Here is a 19,706-nt window from a genome sequence, read left to right as displayed (position 1 = left end):
AGTGCTCAAATGCAAAATTTTTCATAAAATAAACATAAAAATATCAAATACATAGAATCTTTTGCTAAAAAGAAAATCTTTTAAACATTTTTTTAGCCCAAGAGGGGGGCGGACGTGTTTTTTGCCCGCTGCGGTAAATCGTGCGATTTACCGTAGTGGGCACTTTTAATTAACCACGACGGACATTTTTGCCCGCTGCGGTAAATCGATTTACCGCCGCGGGCATTTTCCGTGGCGGACGTATTAAGATGCCCGCTGCAGTAAATCAATTTACCGCAGCGGGCATCTTAATATGTCCGCCATGGAAAATACGCTGCATCTTAATATGTCCGTCACGGAAAATTCCGCTGCTGTAAATCAATTTACCCCAGCGGGCAACCTATCTTGCCCGTCACAGTAAATTATTTTTAGTGGAGGAGCACTTTAAATGAACCGCTGGAAAGAGAGAAGCAGCCCAGTCCCTTCCTTCCTTCCCCACTCGCGACTCGACTCTTCTCTTTTTTCTCGCAGGCTGCAAGGGCACCAAGGAGGAGCAGGAGGAGAGGAACACCGAGACGAACAAGGCCTCCAAAGGCACGTCTATCCCCATCCATCCCTACCCCGATTCCCCCTCCTCCCTTGCTCACCTCACCTTCCAATCTCCATCTGATCTGACTCCGTCCATCGATTTTGTCTGTATTTGCTTGCAGGCAGCTGGCTGGAGACCAACAAGAAGGCTATGAACATCCAGGTGCGTACCCAGTCGTCACCGCCACTCGTGCCCTCCCAATCTCCCTCTCTTTTTCACTCATCTCACTATTCTTCCTTCTCTCTTTCCAGAACCGGTGAAGGAGCCACCACGAGCCAGATCTGGGAGGTGGAGGCCAGTCATGCCCATCTCCGGTGGCGGCGGGGGTCGTGGCTCTCCCTCCTATGTGGGGGCCGATTGGTTCCAGCGTGAGAAGGTGGATTAGAGCGGATCCATGGATGACGACGGCGACGACCCTGACCGGCGGTGCTAGGGTTTCCCTGGCGGCGGCGGCAACAACCTTGATGGGCTCGGTTGGCGTGTCCAGTTTTTTTTGTTTTTTTAAATCATTAATCACGACGGGCAACATAAGGTGCCTGCTGCGGTTAATGGGATTAACCGCGACGGGCAATATAAGATGTCCGCTTCGGTTAATGGGATTAACCGCAACGGGCACCTTATGTTGCCTGCTGTGGTAATTCCATTTTCTGCAGCGGGCACAGGCACCCGCCACGGTGAGGCCACGATTAACCGTGACCTTTCATTCGTGGCGGACGCCAATGCCCGTTGCGCTAAATGTAAAGTGCCCGTCACGGTTAACAGATGTGTAGTAGTGGTTGTCTCTTAGTTACAACAGGGGTGGCCTCATATTTATGGACCCCTAGGGCGCATAGTTCAACTACAATTTTATCTTAGTCTCTAATACAACTCAAGTCCAACGTAACCAAATATACACATATTCGACACATATCTAACATACTACTGCCACAACCAAACATGGCTTCAAGTCATCATTGTTGAGCTTGTGAACAACTCGACACAACCTCTAACTTCCCAAAGGCCACAAATGGTTACCATCATGGGTCGAAAGGGTGCATGACACCATATTCCCACAACAATACCTTAAAGAAGGTCAAGACACCACCTCATCGCTGACCCACAAGTAGGCAGTGTTTTCACCTAAAGAAAACTAGCATGGTAGGACTTAATTAGTGGACGCCTCCAAGATGGAAGCACCGCTAGCAGGAGTTGACGTCGTCAAGGCTTTTGCCCTAACCTCTACCGTCCTAATGGCTACTGTTGTTGTCCAAAATAGCACATCTGATGATATAGCAAGGCTAGCACATGGAGGCAACAGAGAACCCGAAGAAGTCACGCATGTAGCCAAGTTGGACCATTGCCGGCAAACCACCAACTAACATAGTACATCATCGTCGCCATTGCTGGCTTTCACTGCCAAGCTCTCACCTCTCATGTAGTGGCACAAACCTCCTCCTTAACTTCGGCTTGCAAAGATACCACAACGAACACCATTCCACTGCATTTAGTGCATCACATCACTATCCAACACACACATGTTGTCACTGCATCGCCATCGCGCTTCCCACGTGCGGCCTCCATGCCACCTCCATGCAACCACCATCGCAATCACGCCACTTTCACCACCATCTCACTACCTCCTTGTGGCCATAGCCGTGCCACCTCTGCATCGGTAGATTTAGGCGTGGAAATGACTGAGTCGCTGGCACCAAGACAAATACGAGCCTTCGGCCACCACCCCACTAACGACCTAAGAGCATGTGTATCACTTGTAGCTCAGGTTGCCTCCAACTTGACGAATGGTGCTGGCACCCAATTTGGCCAGCCGTCGAGCAGATCTAGCCATGGCCAGCCTAGGGAAGCCTAGTGTCGTGAGCTTCATCATCAGAGTATGGCCTAGCCTAGCAGTTGAGGCAATTGCCATCGCATGCAAAGAGCACTGCAAAGAAATGAGAAGAAGGCCTCATCGCTGCCATCCTCACCGCTGCACGTGATTCCAGCATCTGGCTAGAGTGGTAGCAGAACACACAGACGAGCGAGTACGCGTGGAGCGACAGCGCTGAAGATGGTTCTGAGCTGCCCATGGAGCGACAAGAGCATCAGTTTTCCTCAGCTCTTTGTAGGTGGCTGTTTATGGTTTTCCTCAATCCAGATAGATATAAGGTTCCCATATACACTATAAACTAGAAAACATCTACTACTTCAAGGACAATGCAGAGAAGAATGTTTTCTAAACAAATCAGGGTTTGGATCTTTGAAAGAAGAGACATAAAGATTTTGGTTCAGATGCAAGACAACTAATAGGTAAAGGGAGGAAGAAACAACATGAATGTACTTCAATATATAAATGAGAAAATAAAATAAAAATGTTAACAAAGTGGTGGTACTTGTTTTAAGACAACTTAAAGAATGGTCACGTAAGCGTCATAAGTAATTGCAAAGCAAATAGGGACTGAAATGAAAATATAATAAACAAAAAGAAATATGAACAAGATAGTGGCAAGTAACCACCAAAGATGGTGAAGCAGCAAAGGCGCCATCCACCGTGCACTACAGGAAAACTGGGCTTTGCCGACTGTTAAAATCCTTTGCCACCTGCCAAAGAAAGGGCAGTCGGCAAACATTCTCTTTGCCGACTGCTTCTAAAAGCAGTCGGCAAAGGATTCTTTGCCGACTGCCCAACTATCCTGGCAGGTGGCAAAGAAAGGGAGTCGGTAAAGACATCCTTTGCCGACTGCCTGGCAGGTGGCAAAGAAAGGCTGGTGGCAAAGGTGGCTGCTTGGCAGGTGGCAAAGAAAAGCTGGTGGCAAAGGTGGCTGGCAGCTAACGGCATCCATCTCCGTTTCCTTTGCCACCTGCTAAGCCGTTAGGCAGTCGGCAAAGATAATTTTTTTTTATTTTTGAAATTTGAATTTAGGTTTTAGACATTCGATGTCGTCACTTGCTCCAAACTTCCTCCAACTTTTTTCATAGCCTCCACATGCAATAAGAGTGAACCTTATAAACTTTCTTGATTTTGTGACCCTTTTTGCTATATTTTGTAAATTAATTTCTTTTAATTGTATTTTCCACCACAGAATCCTACTTTGAACTGCAGGTGCATCAAATAATGAAACTTAGCCATTCAAAAAATGATATTCATGTTGGAGAGTCTATTTTAAGGTCATTTCCCGAAACTCACCCAAAATTTTGATGTCTTTATCCACGGGACATGACCATCCAAGTGTGTTAGAGGTGATTTTTAATTATATAAAATTCAAACAAAGTCGAAAAATTACGAAACTTGACCAAGTGTCATGTTATCACATGTGGAAGCTATAAAAAATTTGAGAAAGTTTGGAGCAAGTTGTAGTATCAGATGAACAAAACCCAGACATTTCCAATATGATCGCACACTACACCACAACCTTTAAACAGCAATGGACAATGTGTTGCTAAAAGGGGTGTAAAACAATGGACAGTCCGTTGCTAAAGGCTACAACGACGGACCGTTACCGTTGCTAATGAAGCCGTCGTTGTATTTATACAGCGACGGACATCTTATTTAGCGACGAACAGTTCGACGGTCCAACCTTTAGCAACAGACAACCTATCAAAGCTTTTAGCAACGGACAATCCATTACAATAATGACTTTTAGCAACAGACCGTCCATCGAGCTCAATTAAATATGTAAAAAAAATAAAAGTTGATCTAAAGGTATAGCTGATGATCAAATATTAGCCATACTTTGATTCATGTACACAAAAGTGATGACATTCAAAAGTGATCACATTATACACACATTGATTCATGTATCCAACAATTACATTATATATGTAATGTCACTTAACATTGAACTAGGCACTTAACATGACAAGTATCAATCTGCAGCAACAAGAGGCAAAGGTGATCTGCCAGGGTATATGCATGTCACTTGCTAATTATTTAAGTAGTCACTTTCTAATTAGCAATTTCATATTACATGTCCCACTAACATACTCAAAGTAAACCTATTTGGTACTCGATACAATAGAAGAAGCTCATGTAATTGATTATCTTCTTGAAGGAAATATCCAAGTCATTGGGATCTGCCATTTACCAACCAACATACAGGTTTTTGGCAACATCAGAGGAATATGATAAGGAACAACTTGCCTTCATAGTAATGCTATATAAACACCAATGAAGAAATTGACAAGGAGCAGCTTGCCTTCAATTAGTGCACTAGTTATAAGCACCTGAAAAATCATAGCAACCAATAAGTCTCTATTATATTTAATTACAAAGCAAAAACACATGCATTCCAAAGAACAACTAATAAATCACATTCAGAAAAATAACCAAACTAGATTCAGAGGTCTACTGAGCAAAAAGAAATAACAATGCAGTAAATGACTATGTGTGGAGAAGAATACTAACCATTGCAGTGACAGATATCTTTAAAGAGGAAAAAAACCCATCAGTTCAAGTTAACACAAAGAAGGATCCCATTTCCCAAGCAAACTATGATCCTGTTCACTCATGCATGCATATATATATATATATATATATATATATATATATATATGCTCACTATTTTTTAAAAATCAGAGCATAACTGCATTATTCAGGTTACAATAGTGCAGGGCTGCAAACTTAAATGCTCAGTTTTAAGAAGAAACAAACACAAATATAAATAATTAAATTGGCCGCAGCTTTTTGGATACTAATGTATTTTTTCCCCTTGTTTTGTCTCCATAGTTCCAAGCATGGTCCAATTATATTGGTCATCATTCTCATGCTAGTAAACAGAAAAGATATTGTAAAACCACAATGCATAGCAATTAGATTCTCCGAAATATCAATCTAAAACAACAGCAACATGTGAAACTAACTTAGTTTAGTTATATCAAACCCATAACAGGTAACAAGCACGTGTGCAACAAAAAGGTAAGAAGTTAAAAGATAGTTGTAAAAAGGTAATCACATACAAAAGCAATATTTATTTTCCCCACTATGATAGTTACAGAGTAGAACAAAAACAAGTAGAGTTAGGATGGTCCAGTGTAGAACTGCAGACTCTTATATATTTACTTGTAACTAGTGACGATACAAACGCTTATATATTCACATGCGGAAGTGTTTGGGTTTTGTACATCTAACATTATAACTTGCTCCAATTTTTTTTAAAATTTTATCATAGGCTCCTCATGTGATAACGTGACACCTCAACAAGTTTCGTACTTTTTCTTATTTTGTTTGAATTTTATATAATTAAAAATCACTTCTACCACACTTGGATGATCATGTTCCGTGGACAAGGACTTCAAAATTTTGGATTAGTTTTTGGATATGGTCTAAAAATACATTATTCGACATGAATATCATTTTTTGCATGGCTAAGTTTTACTATTTCATGCACCTATAGTTCATAGTAGGATTATGTAGCGGAAAAATCAATTTAAAGAAATTAATTAATGAAATATAGCAAAAAAAAGTCAAAAAATCACAAAACTTTTTGAGGTTTAAGGTTATCACATGTGGACCCTATAGAAAAAATTTGAGAAAGTTTGGAGCAAGTTGCAGTATCAGATGAACAAAAACTAAACATTTTCAAAATGATCACATGTGATCACATGCGCAAGTGTTTGAGATTTGTACATCTGACGCCACAACTTGCTCCAAATTTTTTCAAATATTTATCATAGGCTCCTCATGTTATAACATGACACCTCAACAAGTTTCGTAATTTTCCGATTTCGTTTGAGTTTTATATAATTAAAAATCACTTCTACCACACTTGGATGATCATGTTCCGTGGACAAAGACTTCAAAATTTTGGGTTAGTTTTTGGATATGTTCTAAAAATACATTATTTGACATGAATATTATTTTTTGAGTGGCTAAGTTTTACTATTTCATGCACCTATAGTTCATAGTAGGATTATATAGCGGAAAAATCAATTTAAAGAAATTAATTAATGAAATATAGCAAAAAAAGTCAAAAAATCACAAAAAATTTTGAGGTTTAGTGTTATCACATGTGGACTCTATAGAAAAAATTTGAGAAAGTTTAGAGCAAGTTGCATTATCAGATGAACAAAAACTAAACATTTCCAATATGATCACATGTGATGACATGCGCAAGTGTTTGGATTTTATACATCTGACGTCACACCTTATTCCAAATTTTTTCAAATATTTATCATAAGCTCCTCATGTGATAACATGACACCTCAACAAGTTTTGTAATTTTCTGATTTTGTTTGAGTTTTATATAATTAAAAATCACTTCTACCACACTTGGATGATCATGTTCCGTGGACAAGGACTTCAAAATTTTGGGTTAGTTTTTGGATATGGTCTAAAAATACATTATTCAACATGAATATCATTTTTCGAATGGCTAAGTTTTACTATTTCATGCTCCTATAGTTCAAAGTAGAATTATGTAGCGGAAAAATCAATTTAAAGAAATTAATTAATGAAATATAGCAAAAAAAGTCAAAAAATCACAAAACTTTTTGAGGTTTAATGTTATCAAATGTGTACTCTATAGAAAAAATTTGAGAAAGTTTGGAGCAAGTTGTAGTATCAGATGAACAAAAACCACACAATTCCAATATGATCACATGTGATGACATTCGGAAGTGTTTGAGTTTTGTACATCTGACATCACAATTTGCTCCAAACTTTCTAAAATTTTTATCATAGGCTACACATGTGATAACATGACACCCCAACAAGTTTCATAAATTTTCGATTTTGTTTGAATTTTATATAATTAAAAAGCTATTCTACAACACTTGGATAGTCATATTCCGTGGATAAGGACTTTAAAATTTTGGATGAGTTTCTGGGCACGACCTCAAAATACATTCTCTAATATGAATATCATTTTTCTAATGCCTATGTTTCATTATTTCATGCACCTGTAGTTCAAAGTTGGATTATACTGTGGACAATTCAATTAAACGAAATAAATTAACAAAATATAGCCAAAAAGGTAAAAAAAACTACGAAACTTTTTGAAGTGTCATTTTATTACATCTGGAGGCTATGATAAAAATTTCAAAAATTTTTGAGCAAGTTGAGGCTACAAAATAAATTAGACAAAAAAAAAATTCTTTGCCGACTGCCTTAAATCCAGACAGTCGGCAAAGAATATTTATAAATAAAATATACTGTGCCTTTGCCGACTGACTGCCTAATAGCAGTCGGCAAAGAACTTAAACCTAAGAGCCCCCAACCTTATCTTGAAAAAAAAATGCAACTCACGCACCCGCAGGCACCAACCTACCCCTCACGCACCCGCACGCAGCAGCAGCTCCCACCCGCACGCAGCGCCGCCGCCGCCGCACTCCCGCCGTCAGCCCGGCCGCGCCCCGTGCCCTGCGCCCCGGCCGCTCACCCAGCACCCTGCGCCCTCACCCCCTGCAGCCTGCCCCCTCACCCCCTGCGCCCTGCGCCTAGGCCGCCCCGGCCGTGCCGGCCCCGGCTGCTCCGGCCGCTCCGAACGTGTACGGACGCCGCGTGAAGCCAGGTGCCCCGGACGTGTGCGGACGTGTGCGGACGCCCCTGCCCCGGCCGCTCCTGACGTGCTGGCGGACGGATCTCCTTCGCCGATGTCGTCAGAGGCCTCGGCGCGGCGCGGCGCTGCCACTCCGACGCTCCTGAGGCGGCTTCCACAGCGCAATCGCCGCTCCGACGACAGCCGACCCAGGTTGAATTCGAACTCGCCCTTCTCGATTTGGGATTGGTTTGGGACGCGGGTGGGGAAGCCGTGGCTCCATCCATGGAGATTCGTCGGAGGCACAGCACGCCCGTGACCCGTCTCGCTTCGATGTGTTGGTCAAATCAATCTCCTGGGCTCAGTCAAAACCCGTTGTGCCTGTTCCCGGTCTTGGATGACTTCCAGATCGTGGTTGAAGGCGGCATCCAAGGCCTGCAAACAACATGCCATCGGTTTGGTCAGTTTGCTGCCATCGGTTTGGTTAGAAAGAAATTCATGTCTAGAGTGAAGCTTTGTTATAACAAAAAAGACTGAAAGCATGATATGGCGCACTCAAAGCCTCTCTTCTTGACATCTTAATTTTTTAAGACTGTGGCAGTCTTCCTGGCTTTGGCTTACTGAAAATAGCACCATAACTACACTGGTATAAAACCTTCAGTACTAGGGCATTAGAACTCATAGTGTGGATAACATACTGAACAACACAATAATACAATATACAGTTTGCTACTCCATAGTTCTGGGGGCTTGCTACCGAGCTCGTTTGCTGCATCAGTCTAATGATAATGCTAATGTACTAGTTTATGTTGTGTTTTGTACGTATTAAAATGCAAGAATCCTAGCAAAACCAGTAAAGTTTGAATTAGCAGCTGTTTATACTGTAATAATAATAATAAAGTATGAAGCTCTCTGAAAAAAGTTTAAAGTTTATCTATCCATGTTGCATTTGAGCAGGTGTGCTAATTAATCCTTCTAATTGTTGGCCTTCGTGCCATTGTGATGTCGGCCTTCGTGCCACTATGGTTATTGGCCTTCGTGCCGTTGTGGTTATCGGCCTTCGCGCCATTGTTTTTTGCAAGTTTTGGAACCTCCCCGTTTAGGGGAGGTGCTGCCGAAATTTTGAGTGGATACTAATCTTTTTTTGTCTTTTTTGTAGGATCACCTGTGGGAGGTACTTGGTGACTCCGATCGTGTTCGTGGGTGCTGTGGGTCTTCCTACACCGTGTCGACTCTCCATCGCCCTGCTACTCGCCTTTGTGTCGCTATCCTAGGTATAATTCACCTCTCATCCTTATAGTAGTTATAGATTACGCAACCAAGTTAGGCGTCTCCCGTCCGAAAGGGATATATGGTCGTTGGTATGCTGATCAGTGCATATCTGCGACAGTATCTCTTTCGGATTGTCCACGTTTTTTGGACAGCCCGCGGATGCGTAGATGGGTTAGCTTCCATGTTCTGCTCTTGTTCAAGTCGGAGTTTCGGCCGCACCTTTCCGTTGTTCTCCGGATACACACTCTCCCCACCGGGACGTGTATCGGGAGAACAGCGGGGAGGTGCTGCCGAAATTCCGTCTCGGACGGGAGCGGAGCATGGAAGCTAACCTCATCTACGCATCCTAGGGTGGGATTAGGACCTATCTTTCACCTATTAGATGGTAGGAACGCCTTGTAGATGTAAATGCTGGTTTTATTACTTGCTTACATTGTCGCATAATAGAGGATGGATGACCGTGAGTGGATGTACACTGGCTGGACAACTAAGAGGAAGAGCGATGAATGGGTTAGGGGGACCAATAATTTCCTGGAGCAAGCATTTGGGCCAGATGCTCACGGGTCGGATCGAACGTGGTGTCCCTGCAAAGAGTGTAAGAACCATAAAAGAAAAGTACAGAGGGAGGTCTACAAAGATCTTTTCAAGTACGGATTTGTGGAAAACTACAAGAGGTGGATCTTCCATGGTGAAGCAAAAACATTTATTAGAGAAGAGGAGGTAAGAGCACGCCTCGAGGAGTATGATGGGGATGCTGGGGTGGCCGACATGGTGGTAGACTATAATGAGGCACATGGCAATGAAGGATTGATGGAGGAGGATCCAGAGGAAACCACAAAGGCTTTCTATGAAATGATGTCTTTGGCACAGAAGCCTCTTCACGAGAAGACAACAATGTCGCAACTGGATGCCGTTGGTCGCCTTCTAGGGTTGAAGTCGCAGTTGAGCCTGAGTCGAGACGGCTTCAATCTCATGTTGGCAGTTTTGGGCACAATGCTTCCGAAGGATCACACGCTGCCGAAGAACACGTACGAGTCAGTGAAGCTCCTCCGTGCACTAAAGATGTCGTATGAATCGATCCATGCTTGTCCTAATGGGTGCGTCCTATTTAGGGGAGAAGATCTGAAGGCTGCAACGCACTGTCCAAAGTGCAAGGCCTCGAGGTATGTGGAGGTAGATGGTGGTGATGGCAAGAAGGTGGAGTCTAAGATCCCCGAGATGGTCGTCCGGTACCTTCCACTCACCCCGAGGCTCCAACGGATGTTCATGACAGAGGAGTCCGCGAAGCAGATGACATGGCACAAGGATGGCAAAAGATACAGTGACAAGATGGTGCACCCATCGGATGCTGAGGCATGGCAGTACTTCGATATGCAGTATCCTGACAAAGCTAAGGACGCTCGAAATGTACGTGTAGCCATAGCAATAGATGGGTTCAACCCGTATGGAACACTTGCGGCCCCGTACACTTGTTGGCCCGTATTTGTGATCCCCCTCAATCTTCCCCCCGGCGTCATGTTTGAACCGAAGAACGTGTTATTGTCACTGATAATACCTGGACACTCGGGCAAGAATATGGGTGTGTTCATGCAACCACTGTGGGATGAACTAGAACATGCTTGGGAAAAGGGGGTACTGACATACGACCGAGCTACAAAGAAGAACTTCACAATGCATGTGTGGTATCAGTATTCAATGCATGACTTCCTAGCGTATGGCATATTCTGTGGGTGGTGTGTTCACGGGAAGTTCCCTTGCCCAGTATGTATGGAATCTGTGATGTTCACCTGGCTGAAGAAGGGTGGCAAGTACTCTTCGTTTGACAAACACCGTCAATTCCTGCCTGAGAACCATGAATTCAGACGAGACACCCAACACTTCACTAAAGGTGTTGAAGTCACCGACCCTATTCCTGAGATTAAGAGTTGTGCCTAGGTCCTTGCCGAGTTACAGGCTCTCAAAATTGACAAAGACACTGATGGTTTTATTGGGTATGGTCAGGAACACATGTGGACCCATATATCGGGGTTGACTAGGCTCCCCTACTTCAAGGACCTTCTGCTTCCACACAACATCGATGTGATGCACACAGAAAAGAATATCGCCGAGGCACTTTGGGGAACCCTCATGGACATAAAACAGAAGTCAAAGGACAACGTTAAGGCTACACTTGACATGGAGGCGATCTACGATAGACCAAAGCTAGTGATGAAGACCCCTAAGCTGGGCAAGAATTGGAGAAGAGGGCCAGCCGATTACATCCTGAAAAGGAGCGATAGGAAGGAAGTGCTGGAGTGGATGAAGATGTTACTATTTCCTGATGGGTATGTGGCGAATCTGAGTAGGGGAGTGAACCTTAATACTATGAAAGTGTTAGGGACAAAGAGTCATGACTTCCACATATGGATTGAGCGACTTCTTCCTGCGATGACCCGTGGATACCTCCCCGAGCCAGTTTGGTGTGTTCTGGCAGAGTTGAGCTATTTCTTCCGTCAACTTTGTACCAGAGAGTTATCTCGAGAAGTGATTCATGACCTAGAGCGTCTTGCACCGCTGCTGATTTGCAAGTTGGAGATGATCTTTCCACCCAGCTTCTTTCTGCCAATGCAGCATCTGATCTTGCACCTCCCACGTGAGGCACGGCTGGGGGGTCCTGTGCAGGCCCGTTGGTGCTATCCAATCGAGAGGTGTCTAAAGATTCTTCGCAAAAAGTGTAAAAATAAAGCTAAAATTGAGGTTTCCGTGGCAGAGGCAGCAAGAGTGGAGGAGGTGTCAAACTTCACAAAGGTGTACTATACTGACAACCTTCCGAACATGAAACCACTCCCTCGTTACAATGAGGACAAGAATTTATCGACCCTGAGCCTTTTCACGGGGCAACTTGGAAGGGGAAGCGCAGGTACCCCCAAGACGTTGCAACAATATGAGTTTCGCACTATCATGCTCTACGTGTTGTTGAACCTTGAAGAAGTGGTTCCTTATCGAATGTAAGTTCTCACTTCTGGACTTGTTACATACGTAGTCAATATCCTCCATGTATCGGTCCGACCACCTTCATCTCTTGTTTTTTAGGGAGTTTTTTAAGGGCGAAGGAATACGGCTCCTACCGTCGAAGAAGAAGATGATTTCCTCAAAAATGCCAGGCCTGGTTTTATTTCATGGTTCCGTACAAAGGTACCATCAAACTTACCTCGTTCCAACTTTGAGATTCCAATTTGCACCTAGGAGCGAGTAATGTAACGCTCTACCTGGCCTCACCTTGCAGGCACGCACGGATAGAGAAATGAGTCCTGAATTGAAACAAGTTGCATGCGGCTGCAGTAGTAGGGTCAATGCATTCACCGTTTATTATGTCAATGGCTATCGCTTTCGCACGAGAAGCCAGGAGGAGAGTCGGCCTAGTCGAAAGACCACGTGCATAGGAGTTTGTACGCCCGGCAACCATGGTGTCAACTATTATGGCATAGTGGAAGAAATATACGAGCTCGAGTTCCCGGGCCCTAAAGCTCTAAAACCAGTCGTCTTCAAATGCCATTGGTTCGATCCTAATGTCACGAGAAGAGCCGAAGACATTGGACAAGTTGAAATTCGAACAGGATTCTATCTATAGTGGAGATGATGTCTATATTGTGGCTCAATAGGCCACACAAGTTTATTATCTTCCGTGGGCGTGCCAAAAAGACGAGAGGCTTAAGGGATGGTACCTTGTGCAATTGGTATCGCCACGTGGTAAAGCGCCTGTCCCAAACGATGATGATTACAACTTCGACCCGAAGGCAGATAGCGGAGAGTTCTATCAACCTAAGGGGCTAGAAGGGCGTTTGGAGATAGACATTCTTTCACTAATGGGCATGGAAGTAGACAACAACATCGATGAGGATGAGGGTGAAGTGGTGCAAGATGCTAAGGACCTAATGATGCTTGAGCGATGGAGGGCTCGGCGCGAACTAGGTGTTGAGGACGATGGAGGTGGTGACGAGAATGAAAATTATGAGGACTTAGGTTTCGACAATATTGATAGTGATGATGATAGCAGTGATTGTGATGACGGTGGAGGCGATGATGACAATGGTGATAATGATGATGAGGACTTCGGTTTCTAATTCATGTAATACTATATTGTTCTTATTATTACTTTGCAATTATGTTTCTAATTCATTTTGTTCTTCTTAGTACTTTGCAATTATGTTTCTAATTCATTTTGTTCTTATTATTATTTGTGCTAATTAATCTTTGTCATTGCAGGTATAGGACAAAATGCCAGGCGGAGGTAGACGGCGACGACCGCTACAAAAGGTCACCTCGATCTACATGTCGACCGGCGTCGACGACGAGGCGGAGGACGAGCTGCTGTTGGTCGAGTTCTCGGCGAGGTCTTGCACACGTCGCTCATCGACGAGGGAGCTCTTTCCCCCAGACGATGACCAGGATGGGGGCGGCGAGGATGGGGGCGGTGAGGACGGGGGTGGCGAGGACGGCGGCAAGGACGGGGGCGGTGAGGGTGGGTGTTGCGAGGACGGGGGCAGCCAGGGCGAGAGCGGGGCGACACCAGTGGAGACGTCTTCCTCAGGTTCGAGGAAGCCCTACCAGCGCAGGATCACGCACCTCCCTTCCACCCCGCTCGCGGTAGCCCACCGTCCGTTGATTCGACCCGAGGGTCCAAAGTAAGTAACCATTCATGTTTTCACAATTTATTCATATGACATGTTGAAAATTGAACTTCGGACTAACAGTTGTTCTTAATGACTCGTGCAGCAATTGGAAGCTTGTGAACGGGGGCAGTTCACGCCATATTAATGGCATGCTGGGCCTCCTGCTTAAGAAGCACTATCCTGGCCTTGTCACCATAGATGGGATCCAAAAGCCACCCAATAAGTGGCCGGATTTCTACAAGGTCAAGGATGCAGATGAGGTTCCCCTTGCTAACGTGATCAAGAGGGAGTTCTGGGTGAGTCTTCATCGCATGGCTTTGTTAATGTGAATGCATTTGTTGGACATAGTTGAAATAATGAAATGATACATGATATCTGTATGCAGGAGTGGTACACGTGCGAGCCGGGGCACGAGATCGAGGCGTCACGAGTGCAGGACAGGGTCTGCATGGAGAGACTGAAGGACATGTACTACGAGGCGCACCTCCAGGGCCTTATCAACTACCACACCGAGGTGCTTGGCCAGTCGCTGCCGAAGTCGCAAGCTAGGGCGATGATCCTCTCGCCCGAAACTGACCTCCCCAGGGAGATCTACCTCCAGGTAAGTAGGAAACATTAATTTTGATTCCATTCTAATTCATCTTCTTACTCACCCAAATGCATGTTGTTCTACGACATCCTGCTGATTGGTGCTGTTGACATTGTTTTTGGACACGTACCCAGGATCGGTAGAGTGTAGATCGGTAAAATAGGGTAACAGTAACTGGTCTGCAGGGGAATTGCCGATGAGGGTGGTTGCCGATGAAGGGACAGCTGAATGAGATTAAGTCTATGGGTGGTGACACATTCATGCTGATGGTCAAGCATTAGCTTTTGCCGATGGCTACGATGAGGAGTCTGCCGATGATTCGGAAGGAGAACCTGAAGGTTGCCGATTGGTCCATGGTGGTGCCCTAGTTTGTCACGGGAGGATAGTTTTGTGTTTTCCTTAGTTATTTAAATCGTTTTGTATATGGATTCTGTTTAATTTGGAATTCGAGTCCTAGTCGTGTGTGATTGTAGCCCTTTGAGCAGGGTATAAATGTAGACCCTGGGGCCTTGTAATAATAAATCTATCAATCAAACACAAGTTTTTACTCATATTTCAGCATCTACTTTTTTGACGACTTCGTCATATTTTTCTTTTCATTACGAGTTCTTAGGAGTTCGTCGACTTAAGCTCGGCGTATTCTCAAGTTCCGCGTGAATACCTCTTGGCCGTGGCATCCGGGCGCATCGCTGTTGTCGGGACCAAAGTATTCGAGTTATCACCTTTGCCGATAGTAAGGTCAATGTTGACGGTCCTTAATGTTCACATTTAACCATCAACTAATCATAGAAAAGTAGCCAAATGCAACCAACACCTAGACTTAGGGTTTTATCTGACAGAATTCCACGAGTTTTGGTGTTTGTCTATTTCTGCAGGGGGTTATTAGGAAATATGGAAGAAAGGCCCACACATCGGGTTTACATAGAGATATTAACGTGCCGTGCAATTTTCTATCATCTAGACAACTCCAGAAGCCACGGGAAGGAAGCGGAGGCTGAGAGGGCTCAGGGACACGGCGCCCGCCCTAGTCCTGAGGGCGCCCGCCCACCTGTGTTGCCCAATCAGAGTCCAATTCGGGGATTACGCTCCACCGACCTAAAGGATCAACAATAACCGTTCAATCAATGTCGGTTTGATCCAACGGCCTAGATTCATCTGAAAAGACTATATAAGCAAGGCCCTCTGGCCCCTGGAGATCATACCTCTTCTACAGAATCAAAGCTAGGGTTTCAATTCTTCATCCAAGTAGAGAGGATCCCTCTAGTTCTTCTAGTTCTACCTCTAGTTCATCTAGATCTAGTTCTAGTTCTAGTTCCTCTAGTTCTAGTTCTAGTTCTAGTTAGTTCTAGTTGTAATGTAGAAAATAGGGAGAGAGAAGAGGAGAGCGGAGGAGGAGCCGGATCTGTCGGATCTTCCTCAATATTGTACTTTTGCAGCAACTGGTTCGTCCTTTATCGTTCTCCAGGTTCTTCAACTCATAATTCCTGAGTTCTCTAATTACTTTTATTTACATTCAAGTTATTTATTGGATTCCCGCTTGCATCAAGTGCTCTAGTCTTTATAATGCTAGAGTAGTAATTAATAGATTAGACGTGGTGCTTAGTCTTGCAATTACCTACAATTGCACCTAATCCTGTGGTTAGTGCTCTGATGTCCCGATATAGATAATCTTGAAGTAATTCTTGATTCTTAGATCAACTAGAGAACTCTCAGGAAACTTTCTCTCTTCCCACCAAAAATAATTATATAGTTATCCTTGGGCGATCTTGGATCTTAATTAGTACACTCACGTTCTCTGTGGAGAATCGATACTCTGGAATACTCCCGGGTGAAGGCTACATCGGTATCCGTGCGCTTGCGGATTTTTCTATTTGCGTTTAAAATACCCAACAAGTTTTCTGGCGCCGTTGCCGGGGAACGGTAGCTGTGCTAGTTTCGAACCAAGTCGTCCGTGTATCCTTTTTCTTTTCTTTTTTTACCACACTCACCTTATCATTTTCACCATACCACATGGATTTCACTCTAAGCATTAATGAGCATGGAATTTATTTCATAGCCACTTCATTTACTCCATGCTCATATGCAACATCTTTTCAATCCATTGTTTTTCCAACATCACCACATTCGAGATCTCCAACCCCCTCATCCTTTCTATTTATAAAAACTTTAAAAGGGTGGTTGTCGATGCATATCTCTATATTAAATATTGCAGATCTCGTTGAGTTGATCTTGATATAGGTCAGCGTTGGAGGGAAAACCACTTCGCCGACATAAATTGATGGTTTCCCAATGACAAGCTTAGTGTCCTAAAAGAAGCACTGATCAGATCATAACATGCTTTTAATTATTTGCAACATTACCTTGTGTATTGAGCATATAAGGATAATTGTAAAAATATTCCTTCGGGTATTCTTGTCACTAACCTTTCTAGGATTGGAGCAAGAAGATCGAATGAATGACAAGCACAAGGTATGTCCAACCAATCATCATACAACATTGAATTAAATTCATCCAAACTTGAATTTTGCAAAATTCAAGCTTGGGAGAGTACTTTACATAAAAACATCCTTTGCCATGTTGCTATGTTGGTTATCCCTACCTTTTAGACATGCTCAATTTGTTAAATACTAATCACACTACTTCATCTCCACTTGAGTAGATCTCTATAAATGCTCTCATGCTACCTTTATTTGCTTTAGTATATGTCTAGGTTTGGAGCAGTTTCATTTATCTCTTAATTAAGCTTGGTGCTTAGTTTAGGAATGATGATCTTACTTCCAAGGGGTTTTAAATTAAGCATGGTGCTTAGGTTAAAATGCCCTCCTGAGTCAAATTAGACATGGTGTCTAGGTTGATTTTTGAGCCGATAGTATGCTATAGTAGATATTGGATATTTTGTTGGACTAATCCCTGCAGGAAAACTTTCAATATCGACCTGGGAAGTCCTGAGATAAACTCACATTGGAGACAAAGAGAGAGACACATGAAGGTTAACAATTCACACAAGGAAGGCATAGCTCACAAGAGATGATCCATGGAGGGTGCCACAAACACAATGCACAACCGCTAAGAAAGGAAAGATTCCACGAGGTGATACTGTACCATCACTTTTCAAGTAAGGTAACATCTTAAGGTACTTGACTATCACTTTTATAGGCTTCTCCTTGGTTTTGGCATTCACATGAATAAAAGAGACAAACATGTATGATTTACAACTCTAGATTAACCAACCCAATCGATTCAATATGTTTTGTCCTTCCACCTTTGTGATCCCACACTCCTAATCATATGAGCTAAAATGTTGCACACACAATCTTTGGAAGATATATATATATATATAAAGTATAGATAGATTATCTTTCCATTAGGTTGAGCAATCTGATCTAACAAATATTTTAAATGCTACACTCATGATCTTATTATCCATCAACTTTGTCTTGCTCACTATGCTTGAGGTTAGAGAAGAACAAATACACTTTTGGTTCTATTGGTGTTTTCCACCAACAGAGCCCAAGCACTTGATCTCTGCCTTGTCTCTATGAGCAGGTACACTTCAAGCAAAATATGAAGGAGTTTTACAACTCTCAGACTCCACCAAGTGAAGAATCTAGATCTACAAGCACAAACATATTGGAGATACTGGACACTCAGGCAATCACTGCATTGAGATGCTTGAGGACGTAACTACTGGAGTAACCCCGCTGTGGAAGTAATTACTGACCTTCTGCCAGTCAAGAGAGACAATCCAAGACGCCCCGTCATCCCGATCTACATCGGCATGGTGGACTTCCCAGAAGCACTCTGCGACTATGGCTCCAGCGTCAACATTATGCCCAGGAAACAACCATGTGTTTGCAGCTTGCAGATCAGACACTAAGTTTCCCAAAGGGAATATTGAAGAACCTCTATGCCCGAGTTGGTACCTTGTACGCCCCAGCACACTTCGTGGTGATAGAGACTGGTACTGATGAGAGGGCACCCGTCATCTTAGGGAGGCCATTCCTGAATACCTCGGGAGCTGTCATCTATGCTAGTGCTGCCAAGATCAATTTCTACATCAAGGGGAGGAAGGAGACGTTTTCCTTTGAGAACAAGACTACACAAATCCCAGAGCAATCCCGACATGAACCAAGAAAGAGGATCAACAGGAGGAACAGGAACAAGCAAATGTGGACCGAGTCAGCTAAAATGGTCACTGCAGTTCAAGGAGGTCAAGATCATCGACTTAAGTCACCGTTTCTAACCAAGAAGGACGACCTAGGAATGCCAAGCATCTATTGCTCCATCAATGGGTACAACTTCTACAAGACGATTTGCGACACTAGGTCAAGCGTCAACATAATGGCCGCAGTCACCTATCAGCTCCTGTTCGAAACCATGCCCCTACAACCAACATACATTCAGCTCCAGATGATTTTAAGGTTATTGACATGGGAGAAGACGAGTACAATCTGCCCATCACCATTGGAAGACCGTTCCTCAGCACCATTAAAGCAATTATCTACAATGGAACCGGCGAAGTCCACATGCATTTCCCCTCTGAGAAGGTACGCTGCTATTTCACTGACCCTAACCATATAGTTGAAGACTCTAAGCAGGTCAGGATAAGAAGAAGACGACGCAACCGCAGCCAGAGAAGGCAAAATCATCAAGGACGGATGGATAGACTATGAAGGAGAAGTTGTAAGGTCTGAAGACATACAGCTTGAACAGAACTGTCCTGAGGAGACCCTAGCACCGAGTCGGGTGTGGAGAGAAAAGATAGTTATACACGAAGAGCAGGCGCCGCCGGAATCACCGACTACGCCATCCAGCAAATCCCAGGACAACAGAGAAAACGGAGAGTCCCGTTCGGAGGACTTAAAAACACCGAACGCCTTGCCAAGAGGTAAACTTGGTAGTTATCTTTTTCCTTTCAATTATTTTAAAATAGTTTGCTTAGTTAATCAGATTCATGTCATCTTGAAAAGAAAATTAAAAATATTAAAATAGTAAGGCCCATGTGAGTATGCTCATGGCATAAAACCCATAATTACAATCACTGTGGTGGCGTGAAAATAAATATATATTCCTGTCCTATAAAAATGAAAATATAAAAATAAATTTATGATCCTACCAAAGACTGTAACATTTATTGAGGAAGCTCAACATGATAAAGGCTAGATATTTATGCTAAC

The 19,706-nt window shown here is 43.5% G+C and overlaps 1 protein-coding gene across 1 annotated transcript; it reads left to right on the top strand.

The window, feature by feature from the left end:
• Nucleotides 302-8,335, top strand: LOC110435869 (WAS/WASL-interacting protein family member 2-like). Its single transcript, XM_021461953.1, has 5 exons — nucleotides 302-374; nucleotides 511-573; nucleotides 690-730; nucleotides 1,222-1,322; nucleotides 7,795-8,335. The coding sequence occupies exons 1-5, from the start codon at nucleotides 302-304 to the stop codon at nucleotides 8,333-8,335; spliced, it is 819 nt and encodes a 272-aa protein (XP_021317628.1).

This window comes from Sorghum bicolor, chromosome 5 (genome assembly GCF_000003195.3).
Source record: "Sorghum bicolor cultivar BTx623 chromosome 5, Sorghum_bicolor_NCBIv3, whole genome shotgun sequence".
Taxonomy (NCBI): Eukaryota; Viridiplantae; Streptophyta; class Magnoliopsida; order Poales; family Poaceae; genus Sorghum; species Sorghum bicolor.
This window is presented reverse-complemented; position numbering and strand designations above follow the sequence as displayed.